The 27227-nt window shown below is 43.2% G+C and overlaps 1 protein-coding gene across 6 annotated transcripts in view; it reads left to right on the top strand.

Annotated features, from left to right (window-relative positions):
• IGF1 (insulin like growth factor 1) overlaps positions 1-27227 on the top strand; it is a 122979-nt gene that overhangs the window by 45489 nt on the left and 50263 nt on the right. For 5 of the 6 annotated variants that reach the window (XM_040407738.1, XM_040407746.1, XM_040407752.1 and 2 more), the window contains one exon: positions 19411-20083. The exons of the other annotated variant lie outside the window; for it this stretch is intronic. In XM_040407738.1, the coding sequence (XP_040263672.1) occupies positions 19411-19880 (470 nt within the window). In that variant the 3' untranslated portion in view covers positions 19881-20083. Of the gene's footprint in view, positions 1-19410; positions 20084-27227 lie in introns of those variants that run through there. 6 annotated transcript variants of the gene reach the window in all.

Here is a 27227-nt window from a genome sequence, read left to right as displayed (position 1 = left end):
GAGACACTATGGGGGTCATTTATGAACTAAAACGCTGGTGTTAATAGCCCCTATAGCTGATGGTGAATCTGCCGGAGTTATGAAGAGGTGCTGGATTATGGAGAAATGCAAGATAGCTTCCTAGCTGTCTCACATTTAGATCATTTTCTACATCTAAACCAGGCATAGAAAATGGTGAATGAGACAGGCCTGCCGCCCGTCCCCTTCCCCACCTGCACCACGCCCACTTTTCTTTAGATCTGGAATGAGCGGGGAAACGTCGCAGATTGTGGCACAAAAGACCTGAGTGGCATTTGAGAAACCTGAAGTATGGGGGTAACATTCCTGTGGGAAGAGCTCCCCGAATTGGTCCTGGTCAAGGAGAGCAAGCAATGAGACCTCAACCTGTCATCTTCAAGGTCCTTAACTGTCAAGACAAACTAAAGATCATGGCGGCCGTCCAACAGGCTTCTTCAGTCACAAATGAGAACTCTAAACTATTGCTATTCCAGGACTTCTCTGCTACACTAGCAGCAAAATGCAGGGCATTTGTTCCGGGCTGTAAAATTCTGGTGGAGCGGAATGTCCTCTTTAGTCTAGAACAGGCATCCAGCTGTTGCAAAACTACAACTCCCAGCATGCTACAGGTATCAGCCTACAGCAGGGCATTGTGGGAGTTGTAGTTTTACAACAGCTGGAGGGCCGCAGTTTGAGGATGCCTGGTCTAGAATATTTAGAAACCCTTTTAATATGCATGGCCTGGATGTTTCAGGATCCTCGAAAAGCCTGAATCTCCCCCGTCCACCCAGTCGGACTTTGTCTAATTCCACTCCTTCCTCAACATGAAGGCAACGTCTGTAATGTCTCTGTGTCGTTTTGCATAATCGATTCTCTTATTTCTAGGTTTATTTAGTTGGGATCAATACAGTCAATAATGGGATCATTTACGTAATTTGATGTGCTATCCTGAAATGGGGCTAATACTTTGTTGGAGACCTTTCTTGCTCGCTGGGACAGGTTAGGGTCACAGTTTACTTACAAATTTTACTTTCACTACTGTCCCCTTTTGGGAATAGGTTAAATGACTGCTACTGCAGTACATACTACCTCCACAATTTCAACGTTGAAATGGTATACATGGAATGTCTGAAAAAAATGTAAATATTTACACTGTTTAAACCCACATGTAGTGTTTCTTCAAGACCAGTGTAAAGACCATCACCCCCTTTTGCACAGCAGGAGATTTGCCATATGTATTGAAGCATCCTTCTCTAAAGAAAGAGGGGAGTGGCCATTCTGTTTAGCTCCCAAATCCAACATGAGATTTTGGACACCCAGATTATAGATACCAACGGGGTAGGTATCTCATAGTTCAAGTGTGTATTGAAGGGGCTAATTATAATTTAGTGAATGTCTATGCTCCTAACACACCTAGTTCTTCTTAATTTGCTTCCTTCTTGGAGGTTATTTCCAGTTGGGATGCGTCTAATCTGATCTCATGGGCCGACTTTAATATGGTCTAAGATTTAGACCTTTACTTAGAACCGTACACAATTACTCATGGACAGGCTCAATCTATTTGACCCTTGGTGCCTTCAACACCCAGTCGATCATGATTATACACATGTCTCTCATGTTCATAATTCCCAAGCGAGGTTAGATTACTGGCTTGCCTCCTTTTCCCTGCACCCTCTTCTTTCCTCCTCAACAATCTTAGATATATATATTTCAGATAATGCCATGTTCCTCTTTGAAACAACTATGCATAACCCAATCTGGTTTACTAAGCAATGGCGATTTCCCTCACACCTTTTCCATTCTGCGGACTTTAAATCTCGGTTAGCTGGGTTTTTGGACTCATATAAGCTAGATAATACTACACATTTCAATGAAATTAATCTGTTTTGGTCTAAGGCAGTGATAAGGGGTCAACTCATTTCTTACATATCCCGTAAACAGAAGAAACTGATGGAATCCATGTTTGCAGCTCAAAAGCAGCTTACCTTAGCGTATAGAAGATTTAAACTGATAAACTTGTCGAGTATATATATATATATATATATATTGTTCCATTAAAAAGCGCTTACAGATCTAAATGATCAAAAACATAAATATTTCCGCAGGCGAAACAAACCAGGCAGGCTCTTGGTCTCACTCACTAGACCCTTTCAAACCTCTACGAGAATCGCAGCCCTGAAATCCCAATTGGGATCCTTGCTAACGCATCATACGGATATCAGTGAGGAATTTAAGAACTATTTTGCATCTCTTTAGACTTTTTACAATGGGCAAGGATGCCTGAATTATCTGAGGATCAAAGACTAGCATTAAATGCATAACATTAGTTAAGAAGAAGTATTATAAGTTTTCAAAACTATGAAACTACTGTATCTAAAACCCTGGGGCCAGACAGCTTCAGTAACAAATATTCTAAGTTGCTAAGCACTTCCCCAGGACCCCATCTCTGCAAATTGTTTAGCAATGTTATATCTTCCCAATGTATCCCTGAGGGATTCAATGACTTCAAATATGTTCACCTTTTGGCGCAAGGAATCATCACAACAGGCGATTGTAGAAGGATCGTCTCATTTATCTATCATTATTTTGGTAAAATAATAAAACAACAAGTTTTAGGGATCAACAGGTCCTCTAACAAAGATGTACAGGCTCTTTTGGATGCCACCTTCAAAATCCAAAAACATAACCAGGTTAACAGTTATTCTGATGTGGCTTTGTTGATTTTCCTTAGGACTTATATTACTTCATTTATACAACATAAAATGTCTCCAAGAGAGTATTTCTGTTGTACTAAGTGTGGGGACTCAGACTTAGATATCACTTCTGGAGATGCTCTAAGATACAAGAACTATGGAGTGAGCGGGGGCTTATTTACACTCTAAATATCACATTGTGATTAGTGTTGTTCAAGCACCGTAGTGCTCGGGGGCATCGTGATATTCGGCTGCTCGACCGAGCACCCAAGTATAATGGAAGTTAATGGGAGAACCCGAGCATTAAACCAGGTACCCCCTGCTCTGAAGAGGGGAGGGTGCCTGGTTCATAAGAAAATGTCAGAAATTGTTGGTAACCCCACCGAAATGGTTCTGTAACAGCATGGGGAGGATGTATGGATGCATCTTATATATAGCTATGTTATATCTGAATAGTACGCCACTTTTCCATAATGACAATAATACGCACAAAACCAAGGGAAAAAAAATTATTTTAGAGGAAAAATTGATAGAAAAAGTGCTGCCAAAAATTACAAAGAAGAGGCACTCCGATACACCCTTAGTTACACATAAAGGAGGGCATCATACACACCCTTTAAAAATTATGATTGATGGCCTGCTGGTGACCCTCAAAAACATTACGAGCAAGGGCCTGCTGATCTGACCATCTAAAACATTATGGGCGGTGGCCTGCTTCCGCTTTGGTGACTCTAGTTAACCTGGGGCCGATGGCACATCCCCGTGACGACGACTATCCATTCGGATGTCTGGCCTATTAACTTTCGATGTAGTTGTCAGCTCAAAACCATTGTAAACTACGGGTAACGGGGAATCAGTGTTTGATTCCGGAGAGAGAACCTGAGAAACGGCTAAAAATAACAATACAGGACTCTTAAGATGCCCTGTTATTGGAATGAGTAATAAAAAATTACAGGGAATGTCACTGCGGTATTTTGGATGAGGAAACATCATACAGGAGAGGCCCTGCTGCTGCTTTGTTGACTCTAGATAACTTCTGCCTGATCGCACATACCTGTGACGTCCACGATCGATATCTTCCCTATCAACGTTCGATGTTCTTTTATGCGCCTAACATGGTGACCACCGGTAACGGGGAATCATTGTTCGATTTCGGAGAGGGAGCCTAATAAACGGCTACGGCTACTACTTCAAAGCAAGGCAGCATGAGTTGTGGGCCTGCAGGTGAGCTGACCATGTAAAAGATTTGAGTTGCGGGCCTGCAGGTGAGCTGACCCTGTAAAAGATTTTAGGTGCGGGCTTGCTGGTGAGCTGACCCTGTAAAACATTATATACAAGTGTCTGTGGGTGAGATGACCCTGTAAAACATTATATGCGAGGGCCTGCAGCTGAGCTGACCTTCTAAAAAATTCTATGCCAGGGCCTGCATGTGAGCTGACCCTGTAAAAGATTTAAGTTGCGGGCCTGCAGCTGAGCTGACCCTGTAAAATATTTGACTTGCGGGCCTGCAGCTGAGCTGATCCTGTAAAAGATTTGAGTTGCGGGCCTGCAGGTGAGCTGAACCTGTAAAAGATTTGAGATGCGGGCCTGCAGGTGAGCTGACCCTGTAAAAGATTTTAGGTTTGGGCCTGCAGGTGAGCTGACCCTGTAAAATATTTGAGTTGCAGGCCTGCAGGTGAGTGGACCCTCTAAAAAATTATATGTGAGGGCCTGCCGATGAGCGGACCCTGTAAAAAATTAGATGTGAGGGCCTGCTGGTGAGCGGACCCTGTAAAACATTATATGTGAGGGCCTGCTGGTGAACAGACCCTGTAAAAAATTTGATGTGAGGGCCTGCTGGTGAGCGGACCCTCTAAAAAATTATATTCAAAGGCCATATATGCGAGGGCCTTATATGTGACGAATAAGCAATGTATGTTGATATGAAGGAAGAGGAGGAGGAGGAGGATGAGAAAAGGAAGATTGAACCATATACCCTTGTTTGTGGTGGAAGGGGTGCATGGGAATACATTCTATTAACTACATTAAAAACAACACATGTAAAGTGCCTTTATGTTCATCAGCATTCCTCTGGTGGAGTCGAGAAGTCATGGTCAATCCAAGCCTTGTTCATTTTTATATGAGTCAACCTGTCAGCATTTTCAGTTGACAGGCGGATACGCTTATCTGTTATAATGCCACCAGCAGCACTAAATACACGCTCAGACAAAACACTGGCGGCAGGGCAGGCCAAAGTTCGTGCCACGTGTCCAGCTTGGACACCCAGTAGTTGTAAGGCACTGAGGGATCATTGAGGATGCTGACACGGTCTGCTATGTACTCCTTCACCATCTTTCAAAATGTTTCTCTCCTTGTGGCAGTAGGCCGCACATCAGGGTGAGGGTGCTGGCGGGGTGTCATGAAACTGTCCCAGGCTTTGGAGAGTGTTGCCCTGCCTCTGTTGGAACTGCTGTGTGTTCCCCTTGTCTCCCCTCCTCGGTTGGCCAAGGAAGTACGGACTCTGCCGCCAGCGTTGTCAGATGGAAGTAACTTCTGGTATTGCACCATATTGCTCGTCCTCTCCACCAGAGAAATGAGAGATGAGAAGTTCTCTTTGTAGCTGGGGTCGAGAAGGGTGAACAACCAGTAATCCGTGTTGTTTAAAATGCGTATAACGCGCAGGTCGCGGGAAAGGCAGGCTAACTTGAAGTCAGCCATGTGTGCCAGAGTACCAACAGGTGAGACTTCGCTGTCATCATCAGGAGGATCACTCCCAATCTTCCTCCTCTTCTGGAACTGCTGTGTGTTCCCCTTGTCTCCCCTCCTCGGTTGGCCAAGGAAGTACGGACTCTGCCGCCAGCGTTGTCAGATGGAAGTAACTTCTGGTATTGCACCATATTGCTCGTCCTCTACACAAGAGAAATGAGAGATGAGAAGTTCTCTTTGTAGCTGGGGTCGAGAAGGGTGAACAACCAGTAATCCGTGTTGTTTAAAATGCGTAAACACGCGCAGGTCGCGGGAAAGGCTGGCTAACTTGAAGTCAGCCATGTGTGCCAGAGTACCAACAGGTGAGACTTCGCTGTCATCATCAGGAGGATCACTCCCAATCTTCCTCCTCTTCTGCCCACCCAAGCAGAACAGATGGAATTAAACTTCCATGGGTACTACCCTCTGTAGCTGAGGCAACCGTCTCCTGCTCCTCCTCCTCCTCTTCGGCCTCCAATTCGCGCTGAGAATATGAACTGAGGGTGGTCTGGCTATCATTCACCTGTGTAATGTCTTCCCCCATTTCCACCTCTTCCACATGCAAAGCGTCGTCCTTAATTGTGAGCAGCAAGCATTTGAGAAGACACAGAAGTGGGATGGTGACGCTGATAATAACATTATCGCCTCTCACCATTTGTGTTGATTCCTCAAAGTTGCGTAAAACCTCACAGAGGTCAGACATCCATGCCCACTCCTCGCTTGTGAATAGTGGAAGGAAAGGCGACGACCATGTTGCAGCTGGTATTTCACAACTGCCCTCTGCTGCTCACAAAGCCTGGCCAACATGTGGAACGTGGAGTTCCAGCACGTGCTCACGTCGCACAACAGCCAGTGATCTGGCAATTTCAAGCGCTGCTGCAGCGTTGACAGACTGGCTAAAGCTGTCGGTGACTTGCGGAAATGTGCACACACACGGCGCACCTTCCCCAGTAGCTCAGGCAAATTTGTGTATGTTTTTAGAAACCGTTGAACCACAAGGTTCAATACGTGGGCAAGGCATGGGATGTGTCTAAGGTTGCCCAGCTCCAAAGCCGCCACCAAGTTACGGCCATTATCAGACACAAAAATGCCTGGTTCTAGGTTGAGTGGCGAGAGCCACAGCTCAGTCTGGTCTCTTATATCCTGCCAGTGCTCTGTGGCGGTGTGCTGTTTGTCACCTAGGCAGATCAGCTTCACCACGGCCTTTTGCCGCTTCCCCACTGCAGTGCTACACTGCTTCCAGCTACCGACTGATGACTGACTGATAATTCGGAGGTGTTAGTGGAGGAGGAGGCAGAGGAGAAGTGAGGGTTGAGGCCAATAATGTAGGTGGTGGCGTAAACCCTTATGGAATTGGGGCCCGCAATCCTTGGCGCCCATAGCACCTGTGCCATCCCAGGGTACGAGTCGCTCCCAGCCTCCACAGCATTCACCCAGTGTGCCGTCAGGGAAATGTAGCATCCCTGGCCGAAAGCACTTGTCCATTGGTTAACTGTATCTGTGGTTAAGTGGACTTTCCTAGTAACTGCGGTGGTCAGGGCACATGTTGGTGTAAGGCTGGGACGGCACACCTTGAAAGATAGTGGCGGCTAGGGACTGCGTAACGAGGGACGGCCACCGACATCAGGCTGCGGAAGCCCTCAGTGTCCACAAGCCTAAATGGCAACAATTTCCAGGGCCAGTAATTTGGAAAGCTGCGCATTTAATGCTATGGCCTGTGGGTGGGTGGCTGGGTATTTGCGCTTGCGTTCAAATGGCTGGGGTAATGACATTTGGATGCTGCGCTGGGACAGGGAAGTAGATGTGGTCGCTGATGGTACTTCCAAAGGTCCAGGTGCAGGGAGGGAGGCATCCGGGTCTGCGTCTTGGAAAGGGGATTGGCCAGCACGTAACACAGGGGAAGAGGAGGCAGTGGTGTGACCCGCAGACACAGATTGTGGACCCAGGCGTTCAGCCCATCTATTAGGGTGCTTTGATGCCATGTGGCGGATCAGGCTGGTGGTGATGAGGTTTACCCCCCGGCTCATTTTGGTGTGGCACAGGTTGCAAACTACTATTCTTAGCCGTCCGCACTTTCCTCAAAAAAGCGCCATACTGCCGAACACCTATCCCTTGACAAGGGAGATTTACGCAAGGTGGTGCTCTGTGGAACAGTTGCAGGCCTGTTCGGTGGTGCCCGCCTTCTACCTTTTGCCACCCCACTGCCTCCTCCAGCCTGTTGCAGTGCTGCAGATACCTCCCCCTCTGTACTGCTCTCCTCACTCGGCTTGTTGCCACCTTTCCCAGGTTGGGTCAGTGACCTCGTCGTCCAGCACCTCCTCTTCCACTTCCTCAGTCTGATCATCCTCCTGATTTGTTGACCTAACCACAACCTCAGTGATTGACAACTGTGTGTCATCCTCTTCCTCAACCTCTTGAGACAGTAATTGCGGTTGAGTCATTGGCAACTGTGTCTTATCATCATCCACCTCATTAAACACTAATTGGCGTTCCCCAGTGTCATGTTCTTGTGACTCTGGATGCTCAAGAGGTTAGAAATCGGGGCACAAGATCTCAGGTCCCTCTTCAAGCGTGCTTGGCGAGAGGGCCAAATCAATTAATGGCAATGAAAAGAGGTCCTCGGAATATCCGAGTGTGGAATCTCTTGTTTGGCCAGACTGTAAATGGTGGGAGGAAGGAGGATCAGGGTGAGGATTGTGTGGACCAGACTCCTGGCTACTGAGACTGGACTTGGTGGAAGACAGGGTGGTGCTTAACCGACTGGAAGCACTATCTGCTGCAATCCAATCAACCACCTGCTCGCACTGGGCTGACTTCAAGAGTGGTGTCCTGTGCCGCCCTGCAAACTGGCACATGAAGCTAGGTATCTTTGATGATTGTTTTTCTTGTGCTCTGGAAGCAGGCACAGTTTCAAAGCGCCCAGGGCCACGGCCTTTGCGTGCACCATCAGCATCACAGCCACTTCCCCGTCCCTTAATGCTCACCTTCTTCATATTAAATGTTATATGCATGCTTGAAACACAAGATGTGGCACGGATGTCACAGTTCACAGCAAGCACAGTATATGGAAAAAATATGTAAAAGAAGGGAAAAAGGAAAATAGATTTCATTCATATTTTTACTATTTCTTGTCCTGATACACACACGCTATTGCAGCACAGATGTGACAATTCACTGCAGGGACCGTTTAAAGGGAATCAACTCGGTAAAGGAGGAGAGCATATTTAAAAGAAGAAAAACTACCACAAGAGGACACAGTTTTAAATTAGAGGGGCAAAGGTTTAAAAGTAATATAAGGAAGAATTACTTTACTGAGAGAGTAGTGGATGCATGGAATAGCCTTCCTGCAGAAGTGGTAGCTGCAAATACAGTGAAGGAGTTTAAGCATGCATGGGATAGGCATAAGGCTATCCTTCATATAAGATAGGGCCAGGGACTATTCATAGGATTCAGATATATTGGGCAGACTAGATGGGCCAAATGGTTATTATCTGCCGACACATTCTATGTTTCTATGTTTCTAAATGTGGATAAATCATGGAAAAAATATGATTGTTGTCAGTAATATTTTTCCCAATATCTGGGCCTGACACACACACGCTATTGCAGCACAGATGTGACAATTCACTGCAGGGACTGTTTATGGGAAAAATGTGGATAAATTATGGAAAAAATATAATTGTTTTCAATAATATTCTTCCTATCTCTGCCCCTGACACACAGAAGGTATTGCTGAACAGATGTCATAAGTCACTGCAGACACTCTCTATAGAAAAAGAATTGCAAAGTATGGAAGACTTACTTTGCAAGATTAAATTGCTGTCACCACACACAATAGTCCTTAAAAGGACTTTTGGGTATTTGAAACTTTTTAAAATGTAATAAATAGCGATCAAAAACTCCCTACATTATCTGTCCCTTCCTAAGCGCAGCTCTCCCTGACTCTCAATAAGCCGAACCCGCGTCATCGGGTGCTATATAGCACCCGATGACGCGTTCCGGCCAGCCAATCACTGATTGTGATTGGTTAGTGATTGGCTGGCCGGAACGCGTCATCGGGTGCTATATAGCACCCGATGACGCGGGTTCGGCTCATTGCGAGTCAGGGAGAGCTGCGCTTAGGAAGGGACAGATAGTGTAGGGAGTTTGTGATAGCTATTTATTCAATTTTAAAATGTTCTCATTATTCCCCCCCCTTGTCACTCTCCCCCCCCTTGTCACTCTCATTATTCCCCCCCCTTGTCACTCTCATTATTCCCCCCCTTGTCACTCTCCCCCCCCTTGTCACTCTCATTATTCCCCCCCTCCCTTGTCACTGTCTTCCCCCCTCCCTTGTCACTGTCTTCCCCCCCCTCCCTTGTCACTCTCATTATTCCCCCCCCTTGTCACTCTCATTATTCCCCCCCTCCCTTGTCACTCTCCCCCCCTCCCTTGTCACTCATTATTCCCCCCCCTCCCTTGTCACTCTCATTATTCCCCCCCCCTTGTCACTCTCATTATTCCCCCCTCCCTTGTCACTCATTATTTCCCCCTCTTGTCACTCATTATTTCCCCCTCCCCCCTTGTCACTCATTATTTCCCCCTCCCCCTTGTCACTCTCTTTTCCCCCACCTCTAGTGTAGCATGGTCGAGCTCTGTTCGGTCCGCGGTACAGAAGCTTTTGTTTCCTGTACCCGGCCGGACGGACAGGAAGTGCACACTAAGTGAGCACTTCCTGTCAGTCCGGCCGGGTACAGGAAACAAAAGCTTCTGTACCACGGACCGAACAGAGCTCGGCCACGCTACATTAACAACAGCACACAGCAGCGCAGGCAGGACTCTTTAGAGCGGCAAGCGCTCAGCCTCAGCCGCTCAGGCGGCGCCGCATGAGGGGCGCCGCCGGCCGCCCCCAACTTATATAAGCAATTTTTTTTTTTTTTTTACCGCAACGGGCGCCGGGCGGCCCCTGCTGCATGGCGCCCTAGGCGACTGCCTAAGTCGCCTTACTGGTGGCGCCGGCCCTGAGTGTGTGTGATGGTAGTGCTTACCTGCACGTTTATTGTCTGCTTAGCAGCCGCGAAACGTGCGGGGAGGAGACTCGAGCATGGCGCTCGAGCACATGCGGTACTCGGCCAAGCATGCTCGCTTAACACTAATTGTGATTGATCGAGATCCCTATTGGGCTATTTTTAGTGTTCTTCCAGAGTCCCTAACTTCTCTACTGGTATTTAAAGCTTATTCAAGTCAGATATAGGTATTCTTGATTTTCATTATCTGTAAGGGAGTGTATACAGTCTATTTTAAATAAAAATATGATCTTGATCTTGATCAAAGAGAGAGGGGGTGTAACTGGGTTGAGACAGTGATGCTAAATATTCTTCCTGGTGGCTGCTGCCCAAATATGTATCATAGCCTTCTTACTTGAGCTTTTTTTGGTGTTCTCCCAGAGTCCCTAACTTCTCTACAGAAGTTATTGCAGATTCCCTTTAAGAAGTAGTCATCCCATGAAGCACTTGCCATTGACAAAGGTTCCAACTATAAATCAATCCATTTACAGAGAGTAATGATGTGCACTGGAATTTAAACATCTTTAAAACGTTATGGACAGAACTACTTCTATGACGTCAAACTGCAAGCTCTAGAGAATATACAATTCATAATCCTGACATAGGCAGTATTTATTCATTCAACCTCCAGACAACCTCAGCACAGGTTTGAAGACCGAACTGATACAAATCACTTAAAGTTTTTGAGTAATTATCAGCTGTGTCAAAAAAGTACATACCAAACCTGTTCTAATTTGCTTGCCAAACAAAGTGAGAGTTTTATAGATCTATTTAATCTGGAACTGATAAAACATCAGGACCTGTGTTTTTGGAACACCAGGGGAATAGATATTTACTTGGAAATTCATGACTGAGTTTCTTAATCCCGCTGAGCAAGTTTCACAGACATGATTAAAACATGCAGGAACATTTAAAATCAGCATTTGGGACCATAACCCATTTGGCTTCAGGCAGTCATGTTCATATTACAAAAGAGATGTTGAGCAATAGAACAAGAACCTCACTCACAATCAGATGGTCTTCAGTGGCATTGTACTATGTGGATATTTAGTCCAATTATGAATATGTTAGGCTACTTTTACATCTCTGCTTTCAGTAGAGGATCTCAAAACCGGAGCAAAACGATCCGTTGCCTCATTCAGGAGAAAAAGTACATATAACCCATATGCAAATAAGCTGATAAGGGCACCAATGGCCACTCTGTGCACTCTTACTCAGCAGGAGAAGCAAGAGTGCACAGAGTCGCTTCGGCCCAGGGTTGCCAACCCAAATTTTTCTTTTTTCTGGATAACTTATCCCAAAATCATGGACAGCCAACATTTTGGTTGGAAAATGATAATGAACAAAGTTTGCAAAAACGCCTGTATAAGCGTCATAGACGCCTGTTCAGGCCATTTTACTTCCTGAAAAAAATCAAAGGCGTACCGAAACGCCTTAGACTTTTCCCTGTCATTCATCAGCGCAGTGAACGGTGTGAACGGTATAGGCAGCGCAGCGATGCTGCTGCCTGAAACAACCAATAACAAGGCTCCTTACAGTGAGGAGCTTTGTTATTGGTCAGTTTGAGCGGGCTGCTGGAGCTTATGACACACCGCTCTGAAGTGAAGAAGGAGGCGCGCGATCCTCTGGCGGGGTAAGTGGCCTTGCTATGAAATTTAGTGGGGATCTGAGCGCCTTCTTTTTCTCTATCAGCCGAGCACTGTCTCTCCTCCCTGCTGAGTGCGGTAGCGAAGATGGCCTCAATAGAAGGTCTAGGGGACGTCTTCACTACCACGCTCAGCAGTGAGGAAAAGTGGCTGAGTGCTTCAGACTCCTGATTATAGAAGTCAGCGAGGGTCCCAGCGCTGGACACGCCAACAGGAGACCTCCATACAACCTCCATAACGGACAGACCTGTCACCGGTAGACCTCTACCTATGTCACCTGTCAGCTTTCCTATGAATCCATCAAGCATAATTCATTGCAGCATGTTCCATCAGATGCTGCTATAAGGATTTCTTCTGTAATGCGGCGCCACATGGTGGCACATGGTGCTACAAGGACTGCATATGGCCTTTTACAGCCTCCAGGACATACAGTCCCTCTGCCAAGCACATGAAGTCTTCGCTGTAAGACTGTATAATCCAATAACCACAGCGGTGGTGGCAATTTTGTGGCATTATCTGGTGGCATGAGATAGGGCAGTGGGTCATGACAGCCTCTAGATCAGGGATCAGCAAACTCCAGCTGTTCTGAAACTACAACTCCCAGTATCCTCCTTTTACTTCTTTAGGAGTTACAAGAACAGCTGAGCAAGTGTGCATGCTGGGTGTTAAAGTTTCACAGCAGCTGGAGTGCCGAAGGTTGCTGCACCCTAGATCTACAGGCGAGCCTGGTGGTTATCACTGCGTGATGTCATCATTCAAATCCACAACAAGTGACTGTGACAATGCAATCACCTGGCATCAGAGGTATGTGCCTAGGTCTTTCGCTTGTGCCCTTGGCACCAGCATGCATCACCATCCATTGTGCCTGTGTCCTGCTCCGCCAGAGCCTCAGGTCTCTTCAGAGTCTACCAACAGCCCCGGTGGCACGACATACCCACCTGAAAGCTCATGTAAAAGGACGTAACTTTGGTGGGCAGCAACGGCCACGTGATGGATGGCAAAGCCCAGTGACCAGCGGCACAGAAACAGCAGCAAAAATGTAAGGGATTGTCCCAAGATCAACACTATTTACCTATTCATACTTGACCCAGAGAACACTAGAACATGGTAACGAAGGTGGGACCCCCAGCGATCATGTACTTGAAGGGGACATGTCTGTTTTAGTAACGACTTGCATTTCACATGCAATAAAAATTCTGGGGAGCCAACAAATTGCTAGTAGCCTGCAATAAAGGTTCAGCAGGGGGTTACCAGTTGACAGCGCTGATTGAATAATATCAGGCTGTGCAGTGACACCCCCATCTGGACCTTCACTGCAAACTGCTAGCAAGTCATTCATAACTAATAGCCGAAATAAGAGGAATGGTGCAACATAAAGTCATAAGAATAGATGCTCCAGGATTGTTATTACATGGGGGGTGCAAGTAGTTTCCAAAACAGACAAATCCAGAGAGGTGAGGGGTCCTCTTTAACGACAGGTGATAAATATTGATCTTAGGACAAACCCTTTAAACCTCATAAAATCACTGCAACAGTGACCTCAGTGGTGCCGACCCCTCAGCGCAACAGTGACCTCAGTGGTACCGACCCTCTCAGCGCAACAGTGACCTCAGTGGTACCAACCCCCTCAGAGCAACAGTGATCTCAGCTAAATTTAAAATTATCTAAATTTGCTATTTATGCATGGAAGACAGTTCTAGAGAAGACAAGTAATGGTTTCCATGCATAAATAGCAACCCCTTAATGTTATGTAGGCCTTCGTATTAACTATTTGAATTACTGTAACTTTCGTACTCCTTATCGGCTGAAAATACTCCTCAAAAATAGTGGGGAGTATTTTTACTCTTCCAGAAAAAATGTAGCGCAACCTCTGATAATGAATGATAAAGATTAAAAGTAATACATGTCTATAGCTCAATATACTCATAAGAACTCATTACCAGCATTTACTGTGAGCTGTAAAATTATAATAATTACCACCAAAATAATCTAGTCAAGTACCACCAGTACAAATCTCTTTCTTTTTTTTTCACGAACACAAGAAAAAAGTCAGTTATTTTTACGGACTGTCCAGGAATTTCTGGACAGTTGGCAACCCTGCTTCGACTCCGTCTCATTGAAAATGCAGTGCAATCTATAAACAGGAAGCTATAGAGCAGGAGGAGCTGAGCAGATTGATACATAGTTCTGTGGGAAAAGATTCAGTATAAATTGTTATTTATTCTTTTAAATTCCTGCTCATTCTAGGCTTTGAAGTCAAGCAGGAGATCTTATCAGTGATTGACAGCCTTCCCTCTATGACTATGTATACAGAGAGAGCTGTCAATCACCGATAGGACCACCTCCATGACTTCAAAGCCCAGAGTGAGCAGGAATTGAAATTAATAAAATAAAAGTTTTGCAGATTCAAAATACAAGTTGTGCTCTTTAACCTCCTCAGGACCGCCGTACGCAGGATTGCGTCTTTGCGGCGGTCCTGTTGTTCTGGGTGGACGCGCCGGTGCGTCCTCTCGCGAGACGCGAGATTTCCTGTGAACGCGCGCACACAGGCGCGCGCGTTCACAGGATCGGAAGGTAAGCGAGTGGATCTCCAGCCTGCCAGCGGCGATCGTTCGCTGGCAGGCTGGAGATGTGATTTTTTTAACCCCTAACAGGTATATTAGACGCTGTTTTGATAACAGCGTCTAATATACCTGCTACCTGGTCCTCTGGTGGTCCCCTTTGTTTGGATCGACCACCAGAGGACACAGGCAGCTCAGTAATATGTTGCACCAAGCACCACTACACTACACCCCCCCCCGTCACTTATTAACCCCTTATTAGCCCTTGATCACCCCTGATCACCCCATATAGACTCCCTGATCACCCCCCTGTCATTGATTACCCCCCTGTCATTGATCACCCCCCTGTAAAGCTCCATTCAGATGTCCGCATGATTTTTACGGATCCACTGATAGACTGATCGGATCCGTAAAAATCATACGGACGTCTGAATGCAGCCTTACAGGGGAGTGATCAATGACTGTGGTGATCACCCCATATAGACTCCCTGATCACCCCCCTGTCATTGATTACCCCTCTGTCATTGATCACCCCCCTGTAAAGCTCCATTCAGATGTCCGCATGATTTTTACGGATCCACTGATAGACTGATCGGATCCGTAAAAATCATACGGACGTCTGAATGCAGCCTTACAGGGGAGTGATCAATGACTGTGGTGATCACCCCATATAGACTCCCTGATCACCCCCCTGTCATTGATTACCCCTCTGTCATTGATCACCCCCCTGTAAAGCTCCATTCAGATGTCCGCATGATTTTTACGGATCCACTGATAGACTGATCGGATCCGTAAAAATCATACGGACGTCTGAATGCAGCCTTACAGGGGAGTGATCAATGACGGAGGTGATCACCCCATATAGACTCCCTGATCACCCCCCTGTCATTGATTACCCCTCTGTCATTGATCACCCCCCTGTAAAGCTCCATTCAGATGTCCGCATGATTTTTACGGATCCACTGATAGACTGATCGGATCCGTAAAAATCATACGGACGTCTGAATGCAGCCTTACAGGGGAGTGATCAATGACGGAGGTGATCACCCCATATAGACTCCCTGATCACCCCCCTGTCATTGATCACCCCCCTGTCATTGATCCCCCCCCCCCCCCCCCCTGTAAGGCTGCATTCAGTCTTTTTTTTGGCCCAAGTTAGCGGAATTTTTTTTTTTTTCTTACAAAGTCTCATATTCCACTAACTTGTGACAAAAAATAAAATCTCACATGAACTCACCATACCCCTCACGGAATCCAAATGCGTAAAATTTTTTAGACATTTATATTCCAGACTTCTTCTCACGCTTTAGGGCCCCTAGAATGCCAGGGCAGTATAAATACCCCACATGTGACCCCATTTCGGAAAGAAGACACCCCCAGGTATTCCGTGAGGGGCATATTGAGTCCATGAAAGATTGAAATTTTTGTCCCAAGTTAGCGGAACGGGAGACTTTGTGAGAAAAAAATAAAAAATATCAATTTCCGCTAACTTGTGCCAAAAAAAAATAATTTCTATGAACTCGCCATGCCCCTCATTGAATACCTTGGGGTGTCTTCTTTCCAAAATGGGGTCACATGTGGGGTATTTATACTGCCCTGGCATTCTAGGGGCCCCAAAGCGTGAGAAGAAGTCCGGTATCCAAATGTCTAAAAATGCCCTCCTAAAAGGAATTTGGGCACCTTTGCGCATCTAGGCTGCAAAAAAGTGTCACACATCTGGTATCACCGTACTCAGGAGAAGTTGGGCAATGTGTTTTGGGGTGTCATTTTACATATACCCATGCTGGGTGAGATAAATATCTTGGTCAAATGCCAACTTTGTATAAAAAAATGGAAAAAGTTGTCTTTTGCCAAGATATTTCTCTCACCCAGCATGGGTATATGTAAAAAGACACCCCAAAACACATTCCCCAACGTCTCCTAAATACGGCGATACCAGATGTGTGACACTTTTTTGCAGCCTAGGTGGGCAAAGGGGCCCACATTCCAAAGAGCACCTTTCGGATTTCACTGGTCATTTACCTACTTACCACACATTAGGGCCCCTGGAAAATGCCAGGGCAGTATAACTACCCCACAAGTGACCCCATTTTGGAAAGAAGACACCCCAAGGTATTCCGTGAGGGGCATGGCGAGTTCCTAGAATTTTTTATTTTTTGTCACAAGTTAGTGGAAAATGCAAAGACAACTTTTCCCATTTTTTTATACAAAGTTGGCATTTGACCAAGATATTTATCTCACCCAGCATGGGTATATGTAAAAAGACACCCCAAAACACATTCCCCAACTTCTACTGAATACGGAGATACCAGATGTGTGACACTTTTTTGCAGCCTAGGTGGGCAAAGGGGCCCACATTCCAAAGAGCACCTTTCGGATTTCACTCGTCATTTTTTACAGAATTTGATTTCAAACTCCTTACCACACATTTGGGCCCCTAGAATGCCAGGGCAGTATAACTACCCCACAAGTGACCCCATTTTGGAAAGAAGAGACCCCAAGGTATTCGCTGATGGGCATAGTGAGTTCATGGAAGTTTTTATTTTTTGTCATAAGTTAGTGGAATATGAGACTTTGTATGAAAAAAAATAAAATAAAAATAAATCAGCATTTTCCACTAACTTGCGACAAAAAATAAAAAATTCTAGGAACTCGCCATGCCCCTCACGGAATACCTTGGGGTGTCTTCTTTCCAAAATGGGGTCACTTGTGGGGTAGTTATACTGCCCTGGCATTCTAGGGGCCCAAATGTGTGGTAAGGAGTTTGAAATCAAATTCTGTAAAAAATGACCTGTGAAATCCGAAAGGTGCTGTTTGGAATATGGGCCCCTTTGCCCACCTAGGCTGCAAAAAAGTGTCACACATCTGGTATCTCTGTATTCAGGAGAAGTTGAGGAATGTGTTTTGGGGTGTCTTTTTACATATACCCATGCTGGGTGAGATAAATATCTTGGTCAAATGCCAACTTTGTATAAAAAAATGGGAAAAGTTGTATTTTGCCAAGATATTTCTCTCACCCAGCATGGGTATATGTAAAATGACACCCCAAAACACATTCCCCACCTTCTCCTGAGTACAGAGATACCAGATGTGTGACACTTTTTTGCAGCCTAGGTGGGCAAAGGGGCCCATATTCCAAAGAGCACCTTTCGGATTTCACTCGTCATTTTTTACAGAATTTGATTTCAAACTCCTTACCACACATTTGGGCCCCTAGAATGCCAGGGCAGTATAACTACCCCACAAGTGACCCCATTTTGGAAAGAAGAGACCCCAAGGTATTTCGTGATGGGCATAGTGAGTTCATGGAAGTTTTTATTTTTTGTCACAAGTTAGTGGAATATGAGACTTTGTAAGAAAAAAAAAAAAAAAGAAAAAAATCATCATTTTCCGCTAACTTGTGACAAAAAATAAAAAGTTCTATGAACTCACTATGCCCATCAGCGAATACCTTAGGGTGTGTACTTTCCGAAATGGGGTCATTTGTGGGGTGTTTGTACTGTCTGGGCATTGTAGAACCTCAGGAAACATGACAGGTGCTCAGAAAGTCAGAGCTGCTTCAAAAAGCGGAAATTCACATTTTTGTACCATAGTTTGTAAACGCTATAACTTTTACCCAAACCATTTTTTTTTTACCCAAACATTTTTTTTTTATCAAAGACATGTAGAACAATAAATTTAGAGCAAAATTTATATATGGATGTCGTTTTTTTTGCAAAATTTTACAACTGAAAGTGAAAAATGTAATTTTTTTGCAAAAAAATCGTTAAATTTCGATTAATAACAAAAAAAGTAAAAATGTCAGCAGCAATGAAATACCACCAAATGAAAGCTCTATTAGTGAGAAGAAAAGGAGGTAAAATTCATTTGGGTGGTAAGTTGCATGACCGAGCAATAAACGGTGAAAGTAGTGTAGGTCAGAAGTGTAAAAAGTGGCCTGGTCTTTCAGGGTGTTTAAGCACTGGGGGCTGAGGTGGTTAAGTGGTTATTTGCTCATGGACTAAAAGTACTTTAATCCAGAATGAAGCAACAGATCACTAAGTGAAATGTATCATTACATAAAATTGAGTTAATCCTGGGTCGTTGAGCATGGTTTACCAGGGAATACCTGGTGCTAAATTATCTTTAAAGTGGCCGTTCTCAAAGCGAATATAGGTTTTATAAGCCATTGATTAGACTTTTATGGCAATTCAAATTGAGCTATTTTTGTGAAACCCAAAGCCAAGAACTCTATTATTAAAGCCACAACAGGTAACATGTAAATTCATTTGCAGATTTCAAAAATACAATTTCAAATTTTTTGATATTGTTACCATCAAGGTATGTGTTACCTTTATGCTAACTGTTCTTTTGACCTACCTTTTTTGTCTTAATATTTTGTTTTCTGTTATCGTCATATATTGCACATTATTATTTGTCTACAGTCGAATGGAAACTGTCATTTTGAATACCAAAGTATAGTAATGCAATCTGTACTCAATCAATGTAATAATAATCATTTGTATTTATATAGCAACAATAGTATTGTGCGAATTAATGCACACACAAGCAAATAATTCGTATTTTATGTATTTTATGTATTTTATGGCAACTATGTTATTCTGACAGTTGTTTTGATGGTAAATCATTTAACCTTATGATCCCAATTACTTACCACCAAAAACACCTACAATTAATAATCATTTTTAGGTAATGTTTGAGCGGTTTTGATATTTTGCAATAATATTCAATAATTTCTTGGAAGGTGGAAGAAAAGCCATGAGGCCACAGAAAAAACAACTCTTGACTGCCCCTATGATGAAAAAGAGGCTGAATTGGGCCAAAAAATATGCCAATTGGACCAAAAATAACTGGAAGAAGGTGCTGCTCTCAGACGAGACACACTTTCTAGTGCAGGGCCAGCGATCAAAATTAGTTCGTAAGAGGGTGGATGAAAATCTTACTGCAGCCTATATTGTTCAATCTGTCAAACATCCAGTTATGAAGATGTTCTGGGGCTGTTTTTCGTACTCGGGACCTGGCAAACTTATTCCAGTAGAAGGAATGATGAATAGTGAAAAATATAAAGCAATGCTAGATCAATGTTGGGCTCAGGAGCTGGAGAAAGTGCAAGCAAACGGCAATGAAATGTTCCAACAAGACTCAGCTCCATGCCACATTTCTAAGACTATGGTAAAATATTTCAAGGACAAGAAGATTAGCATTTTGGACTGACCTGGAAATTCACCAGATCTCAATCCTATTGAGAATTTATGGGCGATCTGCAAGGCCAAATTACAAAAGATGGACTGTACGACGAAAAACAAGATGGTGGAAGCAGTAATTCAGGTGTGGTTTCGAGAGGAGGCAATCAAGAATGATTGTAAAAATCTAGTTGACTCCATGCCGAGCCGAGTTCAAGCCGTGATTACAGCAAAGGGAGGACATATTTAATATTAAATAATAGTATTTAAACCTTGCTTATAGGTCTAAGAATAGTTTTATTTTGAATAAACAATATTTACGAAAAAAATCCTTGTGTTCACATTAATTCGCACAATACTGTAAATGCAGTGCTTTACAATCAGATTAAAGCCATGACAGTCTATGGGCACCAGAGAAATACCACATTATTTAGAGGGTTTGTGCCATAAACTACTTTTCACTAAGGCCTCATTCATACGAATGTAAGCTGTCCATGCCCATGCTGTGGACCACAAAGCGCGAGCATCAGCTGTGTGAATCTCATATTGCAGTGCAGATCTATTGACTTGAATTGGTCTGTGATCCGCAAAATACGGCAAAAGATCGGACATGTCTTATCTTTTGCAGTGCAGAGGCACAGACCCAAAAGCCCATGGAAGGCATGGATTCAAAAGCATAGGTTATGCACATGCAAGTTACCTGTACATACTTAGTGGTAAAACACTGGGTTACACCTACATGGAAAAGGACTTAAGAAGTTTTGTGGACAGCAAACTTAATTGCGGAAATCAGTGTCAGGAAGCTGCTCCCAAGGCCAATAAGATTATGTGGTGCATCAAAAGGGGCATAGATGAATGAGAAGAATGATGAAAACATAGGCAGACATAGCAGAGCTGGAGAGGATTCAGAGGAGGGCAACTAAAGTAATAACTGGAATGGGGGACTACAGTACCCTGAAAGATTATCAAAATTAGGGTTATTCACTTTAGAAAAAAGACAACTGAGGGGAGATCTAATAACTATGTATAAATATATAAGGGGTCAATACAGAGATCTCTCCCATCATCTATTTATCCCCAGAATTGTGACATCCTCCATGTCTGGAGGAAAGAAGGTTTATACATGAACATAAAAGAGGATTCTTTACGGTAAGAGCAGTGAGACTATGGAACTCTCTGCCTGAGGAGGTGGTGATGGTGAATTCACTAAAAGGGTTCAAGAGGGGCCTGGATGTATTTCTGGAGTGTAATAATATTACAGGTTTTAGTTACTTGAGATGGTTCGTTGATCCAGGGAGTTATTCTTATTGCCTGATTGGAGTCCCTTAAAATGAGGAAAATAGACTTTTATCCCCAAATTTTTTTTTGCCTTTCTCGGGATCAACTTGCAGAATAACAGGTCGATGTCTGTTTTCAGCCTTAAACTATGTTACTATTGTTTAAGCCTAAACTCTGTGACTATGTTACTCTCATGCACTACAAAGAGACTGCTAAAACAGCCAGCGCAGGAACGCTCTCCTGTTTCCCAGCCGGCTGGTAGTCAGGCTTTAAGTTGCATTCATTATACACCTTTGAGATAAGTTGCCAAGGCTTACAAAGTTGTATTATTTATTACATGTATTATGACTAGAACTGTAAAACTAGTATTGAACTTGGATGAATCTATTTTATTTATTATCTAATGGAGTTAACACTGGTCGCCGTGATACAGGTAATATGTGGTGCTGTATATCAAGTGATCACATGTTCTCAGATTTATTGAGGACGTCACAATAAGCCAGAAATTTTTGGCTAGTTGGTATAAGGTTTTTAGATAAGTGTTCTGTAAATTACCATTTGGCCGTCTGACCTGTTGCCGTTACACTCTGTATCCTAGGAGTATATTTGTGTGTACCTGTGGTTTCCTATGTTGGAGTGTGCTCTGGCCATATATTATTGTGTTGGCTGTCTAATATTTGGTTTAATTATCACGATTGCACACTTTTTTCCACCTGTATTAACATAGTCCCCTGATGAACCCTCCTCTTACCTGGAGGGGGAAACGCGTTGGGATCTGTGATATTTGGGATCTACATTACGTAATAGGGTCTTTTTATGGACAGACCAGTCCTAGGTACGTGGACAGAGTGCATCTACCATCAAGGTGCATCTCTGAGCTGAGCAGATTGTAGAGGGTAAGAATAGGGACAGATAGTTCCTTAACCTAGATCCCAATATCTCAGCTTTCCACCGCCTAAGTAATAACCGTTGATAGCTTTTTTTCACACTTAGTAGGATGTTTTATCCAGGTCATCTATCTGTTTTTTTATGAATTATTGTAATAAAAGTTAAGTTTTAGGACTCAGTGATATATATTTTTGTAATGGGCATCATATTATTGTGAATTAAGGTTAACAGTATGGCATCAATGCCAGCTATTGAAGAAGCAACGTTTTATAGTAAAGGATACTATATCCTTTTACTCTTTTCTGACTTCTTTAAAAGACTACAGTCAAAGTAAAACTTTAGTAAAAACAGACTTAAACAAGAAGGTCAGAGGGAAATGAGAAAGTGCGTCCAGGAACCATCTTGAGTCTTGAATTAGTGCCCAGATTTTATAAGTCTCCTTTATGCTATAACAGTGGCCATAATGTTAGTTAAAGTTTTGTTTCCTTGGAGGTCAGATCATCTGTATTAAGTTATGAAAGTATCTATTTATATGACTGAATTCAGCTCAGATTTGTGATTTTCAAAAAATTCATCCTTTCTTTACCATTTTAGCTGCAATCTGCATCTACTGTAGGTCTAAAAACTCAACTGGTTCCATGTTACCTATACAGTGCCTATAAAAAGTATTCACTTCATCTCCTCCACCACTTTGAATCATAATAGATCGAATAATGTTTTTTTTACAAATGCATTTATTTTTACAATTATTAAACACATAATAATTGAATTTAAATAGTATCCATTATCAGCATTTAGTTGAGGCAGCTTTCAAAGCAAGTCCTAATTTATGGTATTGTGGCATGCTCTTAACAGCCTACTTCTTTTGTGCACTCTTTGTATGGTTACTCAATTGTGAGTGCTATAAGCAGATAATCCTATACTATTAGGGCATTAGCCCTTTAAAGGGATTTACTTATCAATGGCCTACTCACAGGATAGTTCATCACTATGAGATCGGCCGGGAACCCTGATGATCAGTTGTACAAAGGGGCTACGGCATGCCGTGAGCGCTTAGGCCTCTTTCTAGACTATGTGATGACACAATATTCAATCTCATAGCCTAGGCACAGCATAGCACCATGAGCAGCAGCCGCTCTACAATTTACAGCACTGTGCTTGGTAAGCTGCGAGGAGGCTCCCCGGAGCACTGTGGCCTCCTCAAATCAAACAGTTGATTGGCGGGGGTGCTGGGAGTCAGACCACTGTCGATCTCATATTGATGACCTATACTTAGAAATAGACCATCAATATGTAAACCCTGGAAAAGCCCTTTAATGACTGACTTATGAAAACTTACGGTGTTAAGGAAATGGTCTCTATCCCCTGACTGAGTTGTTTGGAGTCATCTTTTATTTGCATGGAGTTTTTTTTTTTTTTTACAAGAAATGGATTCATCAATCTACAGGTAGACCTACATTACACTTTCATTTCACTAAATATCTGATTTCTAAAAACAAGCAGCTTGTGTAATAATTAAAGTAATGGGGGTCAATAGTTATGCATTACTTCTTTCTGTATTGTATTCAATGCTGATATCAAGGCACCCAGGTCATAAGCAATAAGAATTAATGGCTTATTTGTACAGTTACCTTCCAAAAGGGTTGGCCTTCCTAATATTTGAGGAGCACATTATCATTTCATACTATGTGCCAGCCCAATAATCCATTGATCTTATGGTAATAACATAGATGGAAGAGTCTAACTATACAACTGAACATGTAAAAGAATGTAGGTTGATCTTGTATCGTGTGACATCGTATATGACAATGTGTGACTTCATGACTGGTCAGCTATTGGGCTCTAAACTTGACTGGGTTTTAAACTTGTTATTGTGTCGATGACATATTTTATATTAGCTTTAACAATTCTAAATATTTTTTTGCTGTCATTTCAACCATATACAGTGTTTACAGTACACAGTAAAACAAAAAAAAAAAAAAAAATGGTATTCTCCTGGACTAAGGGTGCTAAAAAATAATAAAACTAGATTAAGTGCATATGTGCAAAGACAATATAAAAACACTGCAAGAAAAAGCATACAGAGCAAATCAGAACCATACAGTACAGACAGTGTCACTACTGTGCAAACAGTATAATTAGTGTTAGTACTATAAAAGCAATGTGTAATATATTGGTAAAAGGTGTAAATGCAGCAAGCCCCTGAGAAGCTGGTGCAGGGATGGGAGTGGTAGTGGCCCTGGTGAGATGTGATGCCTCAATGTAATCCATCAGGCCATTGCTCCATGGGGATCCCTGTAGTGGAAAGGTGATTTATAGACTCAAGCCAGAAGTAAAGGAATAAATAGGGTCATTTATCAATTATCAAACTGGTGTAAAGTAAAACTGGCTTAGTTGACAGCTTCAAAATGAAAGGTGGAATCTGATTGGTTGCTATAGGCAACTAAGCCAGTTCTATTTCACACCACTTTGAACCCCAAAGTTTCTCTTTATGCAGTGCAAAAGATAACTTGTAGTACATCATCTAGCAGTAGTAGGTACCAAGTGCAAATTCTCTGCCCCAGATGATGAGGTATAATGGCTGGATAAGTAGCAATTTATTCATCTCAAATATGCCATCTTGCTGACAACGGTCTCTTCCTGTACACTGGCACTTGTCCTCTGTGTAGTGCAGTCTTGGGGTTGGTCTTGCCTGGTTGCTATCTAGGTGATTGGTGTCCGGACTGTATTTCCTCACCTGCAGCAGAGTCTATAAAGCTGTTGCTTGCTGGTCACTCTGCTGTCTATATCGTGCAGTAGCTTTCAAGATGTCCCGGTGCTCTTGCAGTCTCTCTGGAGTAGTGTTCTCACAGAAGAATACGATTACTTGATGGTCCCTAAGACCCTAAGAGTAGGATAAATTGGACATATTTCCAAACTGCACACTGTCTAGCACTCTCCCTCCTGGCAGGAAGCAGGACCAACCCACTCCCACCAAGAGGGGAGAACAGGGTGGTTAACCCCGTAGGGATGCATGACGTACCAGTACGGCATGTTTCCTGAGTCCTTAAGGACCCATGACGTACCGGTACGTCATGAGTTCAAACCGCGATTGCGGCGAGGCGGGGGTTAATCGGGACAGGATGCCCGCTGAAATCATTCAGCGGGCATCCTGTCACAATGCCGGGGGGGTCATGTAACCCCCCCTCAATTCAGACCTGCGGTTTGCGGCTTTATCTGCGGTTGCGGCGGCGATCGGGCGGTGCAATCGGGTCCCCATGCGCCTGTAGGGGGGACCCGATGGCATGGAAGGCAGCGCGATGTCTGAGGAAGGCATCGCGCTGCCTTCCGGTGATGAGCCTGTGAGATCCAGCCCCCTGGATCTCACAGGCACGAATAATACACACTGTATTACTCATACAGCCAATGCATTCCAATACAGAAGTATTGGAATGCATTGTAAAGGAATATACTCCCCAAAGTTCACCTCATCCCGCAAAAAATGAGCCCCTACCTGAGACAATCGCCCAAAAAAGAAAAAAACTATGGCTCAGAATATGGAGACACTAAAACATCATTTTTTTTGTTTGAAAAAAGCTGTTATTGTGTAAAACTTACATGAATAAAAAAAAGTATACATATTAGGTATCGCCGCGTTCGTATCGACCGGCTCTATAAAAATATCACATGACCTAACCCCTCAGATGAACACCGTAAAAAATGTAAAATAAAAACTGCTAAATAAACCATTTTTTGTCACCTTACATCACAAAAAGTGTAATAGCAAGCGATCAAAAAGTCACAGGCACCCCAAAATAGTGCCAATAAAACCGTCATTTCATCCCGCAAAAATCATACCCTACCCAAGGTAATCGCCCAAAAACTGAAAAAATTATGGCTCTCAGACTATGGAAACACTAAAACATGATTTTTTTTTTGCTTCAAAAATGAAATCATTGTGTAAAACTTACAACCTGGTCTATAAAAATATCACATGATCTAACCTGTCAGATGATCTAACCTGTTATTAATAACAAAACAAAAAAACGGTGCCAAAACAGCTATTTCTTGTTATCTTGCTTCACAAAAAGTGTAATATAGAGCAACCAAAAATCATATGTACCCTAAACTAGCACCAACAATACTGCCACCCTATCCCGTAGTTTCTAAAATGGGGCCACTTTTTTGGAGTTTCTACTCTAGGGGTGCATCAGGGGGGCTTCAAATGGAACATGGTGTCAAAAAAAACAGTCCAGCAAAATCTGCCTTCCAAAAACCGTATGGCATATGGCATTCCTTTCCTTCTGCGCCCTGCCGTGTGCCCGTACAGCTGTTTATGACCACATATGGGGTGTTTCTGTAAACTACAGAATCAGGGCCATAAATATCGAGTTTTGTTTGGCTGTTAACCCTTGCTTTGCTACTGGGAAAAATGGATTAAAATGGAAAATTTGCCCAAAAATTTGAATTCTGAAATTTCATCTCCATTTGCCAATAACTCTTGTGGAACACCTAAAGGGTTAACAACGTTTGTAAAATCTGTTTTGAATACCTTGGGGGGTGTAGTTTCTTAGATAGGGTCACTTTTATGGAGTTTCTACTCTAGGGTTGCATCAGGGGGGCTTCAAATGGGACATGGTGTAAAAAAAAACAGTCCAGTCAAAACCTGCCTTCCAAAAACCGTATGGCATTCCTTTCCTTCTGCGCCCTGCTGTGTGCCCGTAAAGCAGTTTACGACCACATATGGGGTGTTTCTGTAAACTACAGAATCAGGGCCATAAATATTGAGTTTGGTTTGGCTGTTAACCCTTGCTTTGTAACTGGAAAAAAAATATTAAAATGTAAAATCTGCCAAAAAAGTGAAATTTTGAAATTGTATCTCTATTTTCCATTAATTTTTGTGGAACACCTAAAGTGTTAACAAAGTTTGTAAAATCAGTTTTGAATACCTTGAGGGTATTTGCTTCTAAAATTCTAAGCCTTGTAACATCACCAAAAAATTTTTATATCATTCCCAAAATGATCCAAACATGAAGTAGACATATGGGGAATGTAAAGTATTAACTATTTTTGGAGGTATTACTATGTATTATAGAAGTAGAGAAATTGAAACTTGGAAATTTGCAATTTTTTACACATTTTTGGTAAATTTGGTATTTTTTTATAAATATAAATGATTTTTTTTTACTTCATTTTACCAGTGTCATGAAGTACAATATGTGACGAAAAAACT

The sequence above is a fragment of the Bufo bufo genome, chromosome 1 (genome assembly GCF_905171765.1).
Source record: "Bufo bufo chromosome 1, aBufBuf1.1, whole genome shotgun sequence".
NCBI classification, from domain to species: Eukaryota; Metazoa; Chordata; class Amphibia; order Anura; family Bufonidae; genus Bufo; species Bufo bufo.
The sequence above is the reverse complement of the archived record's forward strand: the minus strand, read 5'-3'. Positions and strand labels throughout refer to the sequence as shown.